Source organism: Aedes albopictus, chromosome 2 (genome assembly GCF_035046485.1).
Source record: "Aedes albopictus strain Foshan chromosome 2, AalbF5, whole genome shotgun sequence".
Taxonomy (NCBI): Eukaryota; Metazoa; Arthropoda; class Insecta; order Diptera; family Culicidae; genus Aedes; species Aedes albopictus.
Window position 1 is genome coordinate 290,301,950 of NC_085137.1, and position 6,498 is coordinate 290,308,447.

A 6,498-nucleotide genomic window follows, 5' to 3' on the forward strand; every position below is an offset into this window, starting at 1 on the left:
ATCATCTTCTCTTTTTCATGTGTGTATTTAGTTTTGAAGAGGGACTTTAACCTAGTGGTTCTCTTTTTCATGATAGCAGCGAACTGATGCAAATAAGTATAAGGCATTTGTTTTCAAAATATAATAATAATCAACAAACGTATGTATAATTGTATAACCATTGTGAAATAATAGATAAATTTGTGAAACTATTGAAATTTATATTGATGTACAATTACTCAAAAGCTTAATCTTTCTCGCACTCTGCTTAGAGACACTTTTTGTAGCAACTTGAAGTCACGGAAAAGTGTTTCCACTCGATAAGAACTTTCAAGGGTTTTTAGAGAAAATCGCGTATTTTTAAATACTGCACCAAAAATTATGAAACTTTTGATTTCGAATTATTCTTAAGAGAAAATCCAGATAAATGGCCAAACATAGTTTAGATACCTTTAGGAACCCAATGGATCACTAAAATAACTAAAACAGCCGCTATGAAATGAGCAGATAGCGCCACCGTAGCCTCAACTGACGTAACTCAACTGCTGTCACTGTGTAACCGTCCATATGCGGTGGCGCTTTTGTTTTGATGCGGTGAGTAGCGGAAAAGTCGGCTTCAATGATCCATTATAAGTTCTTTTTTTAGTGTGACGTCCTCACTGGGGCACTGCTTCTTACCTTAGTGTTTCATGAGCACTTCCACAGTAACTATGGAACTGTTGTTAACAAAGAGTTTCCTTTGTCAATGACCATTTCGTATGTGCATACGGTGTGGCAAACACGAAGACACTCTTTTCCTAAGGAAGTCAAGGATTTTCCTTTACGAAAAGTTCTTGGAACGACCGGGAATTGAACGCGTCACCCTTAGTATGGTCATGCTGAACATCCACACCTGAACAGCGGTGGCTATAGGGGCTTTGTTTAAAATATGAACGCCCATTCACGTGAATTTTATATGGTTTCGTTGAAAAATATAAATTGTATTTCGGATTCTTGGGGGCCCCCTTCATCGGGGGGCCCGGGGCACTTGCCCCCTTTGCCCCCCCTTAAATCCGGGCCTGTATCCTTCCATTCCTTTAGATTCTCTAAAGCAATTCCTGAAAGTCAACAACAGGCACTTGATTTTTTGTTCTGTTCCAGAGAAAATTAAGGAGAATAGTATTTAACCCTATAATACCCTATAGTGTAGAATTAGCATTTAAGTTAAAATACACATAAATAAAAACTAAAAAATATAAATAATACCCTTTTATAATTTTGATCTAAATATCGTTTTTCGTCATCTAAAATCGTTTTGGAAAATGATTTTTTTTTTAATTCTTGATTATGTAAATTTTTGTTTTTGATTTTGCTAATTTGAGATAGGTACTATATTAATCTTCTAAATTTTCAAAAAACTATCATTTAACTATCGCAAAGATTGCACATGTATTTTTTAATAATTTTGAACACCTTTTAAAAATTTGAAATTGCAAAGCTTTGAGAAAAAAAATATTTTTTTCTTTTATTTTTGCGCAAATATATTCTTTTCCAGAATGCTCGTGATATAGGAAAATAATTTTTATCAAGAACAATATCCTCCGCAGTTTAGCGCAATGCCTAAAAATAAAAAAAAAAACTTTTTTTGAGGAACGGTTTTTTGCGTTTTCAAAAAAAAAACGATACCACAAATAAAAAATACAAAAAGTTGAAAATTCGCATTATTTTTTCAAATGGGCATGTATTTAAAATTATTGAAGGGGTTGTTTACCAGAAAACGGAATTATATAACCTCTGACGATATTTAAAACAGAGCGTCAAAGTTCGACCAAAAAGTAGTTTGTTTTTTTGGAATAAGCCATTTTCTAAATGTTGGAGGTTTTTCTATCCAAAATAAAAATACGAATTTTAAAAATCAGTGTTGAATGAAATGTTATGTGTACATAGCTGCTAGTAATAATCATTATTTTCCAGATTTTTCCGTGTACAATTTTTTTTTTCGCTACAAATTATTGAAACGTTAAAAAAAAGTTTTAAAAAGTGCATTTTATACAAATTTGAAACTTTGAATAAAAAAATGGCATTTTGTACGGTTTGTTATTTTTAGTAGTGTACTCATTGAACCATGTTTTTAATAATACCGTAAACTGGGGTGTAGTTGAGCAGTGGGGGAACCTGATCAATCAGTTACCCGCCGATATCGACTTTTAAGGAATCAACATTTATATTTTAACCATTCGCAATCCAATGACGTAACATTAACATGGAATGTTAACTTGCGCAGTGGGAATTCCTGTGGAAATATTATCCTTTTTCTGTTGCGGAAACCTATAAAGAACACCATGAGAAATTCCTTACAAAGCTGCTAGAGAATCTCCTTAAGAAATTGTTGGAGGAATTTTTCGAGGAAGTCCTGTAGAAACTATATAAGGAATTCCTCAAATAATGCCATAATGCCAAAACTGATTTTTTTCACCTTTGCAACTGTAGCGGTGTGCAGTGCCCTATAGCAAGCAGCAAACTATTGATTTTTTTCTGTATACGCAATGCATTATTCTTTACGCAGGATTCCAAAACCATTTTTCTCAGATACAGTTGTTGCGTCCGATAGCTGCATGTCTTATGAATGGAAGCTGTTCATTATTTGTTATTTACATTAATGTGAATGGAAAAAAATCATGCAATATATTTTTTTTCTTTGATTTACTGGTACGTAATGCCAGTAAAACTTTTATTAACTACGAAATACTTTTTTCCAATAGGCTTAGTAGAAAACTACGTAGCATATCATAAACCCCCACCCCCTATTGTCACACTTCGTCAGAAAATCACAAAACCCAAACCCCCCCACCAACGCTACGTCATTTATGGACGACCCCTAATGGCCTTAACTATGGCAACGGAGGCCAGAGGGCGTTCATAGGGTACCAGGAGATGTGAGGGGCTCTTAAAAAGGGTCTCAGGGAGTCAAAGATATGATTTCCAGCCCCAGCACTCGGAATCTTTCGTCAGTTGCTCTTCCTTACCCCCATAGCTCAAAATTATGACGTGCTGGAGCGGATTCGGATTCAGCGACCCAAAATCTGTAAGAGACACATAAGTTTGCTCTTGAGACAGACCAAAAATTAATGTTTGTTACGCTGTTCCTAGATGTTTCTGGAAACCCATTGTTGTCTATGAGTTTAAAAAGCTATTCGACTCACTAGAATTTATTCAAATTATCCAGAACAAAAGAGTGAAAGTTTCGGGAAAAAAGTTAAACAAAGTATCACTTAAAATATGTCTTTATTGCTCATAAGAATTATCACATTATTATTGTATTGAAAACGTACTCCAAATCCCCACACATGTGTAGTCTAAGTATTACACATGTGCCAAATAAGCACTATTTTTTTTTTTCAAAAGAATCACATAATTTTATTGACACTATTGACTACTATGAGCTTTCCTCATACGATAAAGCATCCAACTGAGCATAGATTCGTTAAGAAAATTGCCGATGCGCGTGTAATTTTTCTCCATCAGTCTACACTTGAACTTGAAATATCTCAGATCTTTGTCGGACAACAGTTCTAGTTTCGAATCGTTCAAATTACTGATCCAATCTTCCTCGTTTTTGACAGCTTCAATGACCAGCTCTTCGTTGTGCTTTAGCCCCAAAAGTTCAATCAGAAAATTTTTGCTGATTGGTTGGTCATTGAGCTTATTGTAAACACCACTCACTAGATTGTTATCTAAGGAATCTTGATTTAGCTCTATTGCTCCGTTCACTTGTTTGATGTTGAACAGAAGTATCCTGTCGTCGATCACAGACTGTTCCATGTATTCGTATCCTGGCTTTCCTTCAAACACTTTCCTCATGTTGGTCATCTCTTCCTTGCTGAAAATTTTTCGACATACAGTTTCCTTCTTCAGGTCTACGTTGTGTTGGTATCCAGGAATTCCAGCAACGCGTCGCACAAAGTACATAAGGCTTTCGTATGAGTTGAACGGCGTAAATTCGCTCAAACCATCTACTATGGCTTGAACCATGGACCTGAACAACGTCGTTTCAATTTGCAACAACGGCATAAATATGTATCTCTGACATATTTTGCAAATCATCTCTACCACTGCCAACTTTGGAAGACAAATGTTGAATCGGTCGTGAACGCCCAACATGGCAGCAACCACAGCCCAGAAGTGCACGAAACCCTCCCGATCATCGTCGTTATCGTAGCGGATGCCCAGCAGATGTGGACGAATCAGTGCATAGCCAAGGAATCCGAAAACGGTTAGCGACACTTCGGTTTGCGTGATGAATCCGATTTCCTTTTCCTGCGAACGTTTTGAAGCGTTCAGATGCATTTTGCGCACCCGCACCAGAGAGTCCCATGATCTGAAATAGTTACGGGTGGCTTTATTAGTCTTCTTAATTAGTTCGAATAATGCATACTTACTTGGAGCCTGGAGACAGATCAATCTCATACCATGACAACATATGGAGGGTGGTTGATATGTATCGTTTGCGGGCTGTTTCCGCAGTGCTGGACCGTCCAGTGTTGTGCAGAATGGTCAAGCCCTTTGGATCACATAACAGCGAAACAAGTCCGCAGTAGTTGGCCTGCATCATTCCAAAGCGGTTGTCGAAGAAGTATTTTTGTCCTCTGAAATGGCAGTTATGTTAAGCTTAGATTCTCAGTTCATCTAAAATACTATAAATCGCACCTTTTGAACTTCGCTTCATCATACCACTGCGGAAGTTTTTGCTCCAAATCGATACCGCTACCAATGTCGCATGGTATTGAGGACCCTTCTACGATGATTTTGGCAAAAAGTGTTTTTGCGGCTAAGAACAGAATAAAAATATAAATGAAAAAACAAGTTCAATTTAATACTTTAAAAAAGATTAAATCTTTTTGGGTTGTTGTTGAAATTTATACTTTTGTTTCATAAAGCAGTCCATGAGCAATAAAACAAAGCTACGACTTCAATCAATCATTATTAAAGTTCCTCGTCTTGGCGTACGACCCCACAGGGTCAAAGTCTGCTTCTTAGCTTAGTGTATTATGAGCACTTCCACAGTTGTTAACTGAGAGCTTCCTCTGCGAATGATCATTTTGCATGTCTATATCGTGTGAGGAGAGGCACGAATATACTCGATGCCCAAAGGAGTAGTTCAAAAAACATGCTGCGCATTTCCCACCTCATTGTACCCCTTTCGCAGTTAGTATATGTGCGGGATTATGAATAAAACTACGATTACGCATTCAATGGTGTCAGTGTCTTCTTCGATGCGAAATCGCAGTTTTATTCACGATCCCGCTCTTATGCTCTGCGAAAGGGGTCCAGTGGGGTAGGAAATGTGCAATTCAAAAAGTCAATAATCTGAAATTAATTAGACGCTTAGGGGCCATCCATAAACCACATGGTCTCTTAGAGGGGTGGTTTGGTCAAAGACCATGGTCCATTCAAATTTATTTATTTATTTTTTGTATAAACAGATACCGATAAAGTGACCATTGGCTGTTTTCATACAAAGTGATCAAGTTTGGGGGTACAAGTCTCAGTTTCTAGGGCACCGTTTGATCTCAAACTTTCCATGGGCATTCAAAGTGACTTGAAATGTGATCTGTGAAACAAAATATCGCCCCGTTAATGCTAGAACTAGGTAACTCGGTTTGGAAAGTACGGGTAAAAATGGCTGGTAAAACTTATCCTGCTACAAAACAAACACTTTGTTGGTCTCAAATAAAGCATCATTATGTGTTTTTGTAGTTTCAATCGACAAACTTTTGTTTATTGTGGTGAACGTTCAGATGTAAACAAATTGCTCGCGATTTCGCAAAACCAGTTACCTAGTTCTAGCATTAATGGGACGATATATACTTCTATGTCAAACATTCTGAAATCCCGCTAAACACCCATTTCAAGCAAAATTTTGTTTTATTTTTTTTATATTGAGTTATAAAACTGTTTTCAGCAAACAGTTATGTCGAATTCGTTTTTGAACCTGGGTTGGAACTGGATTGGCGGAAAATGTGTAAACAAACAAACGTCAAACAAACTCAAACAAACTTTAGTACAAGCGAAACCGAAGTCGGCTTGGGGTTGACACTGTGATCTCATCCAGTTCCAACCCAGGTAGGAACTGAATCAAAAACGAAAACGACATTAGTTTGAAAAAGTTATGTGTTTCATAAAACTCTTTAATTTTAAGGAAGATTGAGTTTATCTCAATATTCAAGTATCGGAAAAATTCCAATATCATAATTATGCGATTTTGGAATAGTCTTATTCGTTTAACAAGTGAAATACCACGTTATGAAGAGCGTTCAGATAAAATTTAATGTCAACACCCTAAAACGAATTTTCATTTTGAATTTTCACACAAGTTTGCATGAAATCTTTTGTCTTTTCGATCGCTGCGTGAAAGTTATTCCTTGCTCTGTGTACATCGATATTTCCGTGAATATGAGCTATAGAAGCTGTGATTAAGAGCTGAAACTTGGACATTTTGAAAAAAAAAATGATCAATGAGTACCAATGCGTATCAATGGT

General features: G+C 36.6%; 1 protein-coding gene across 1 annotated transcript; it reads right to left on the minus strand.

The window, feature by feature from the left end:
• Positions 1–3,226: 3,226 nt before the first annotated feature.
• LOC115266529 (uncharacterized) lies at positions 3,227–4,824 on the minus strand. Its single transcript, XM_062848807.1, has 3 exons — positions 4,666–4,824; positions 4,398–4,604; positions 3,227–4,336 (listed from the first exon to the last, which is right to left on the minus strand). The coding sequence occupies exons 2-3, from the start codon at positions 4,568–4,570 to the stop codon at positions 3,385–3,387; spliced, it is 1,125 nt and encodes a 374-aa protein (XP_062704791.1). The 5' UTR covers positions 4,571–4,604; positions 4,666–4,824; the 3' UTR covers positions 3,227–3,384.
• Positions 4,825–6,498: the final 1,674 nt, after the last annotated feature.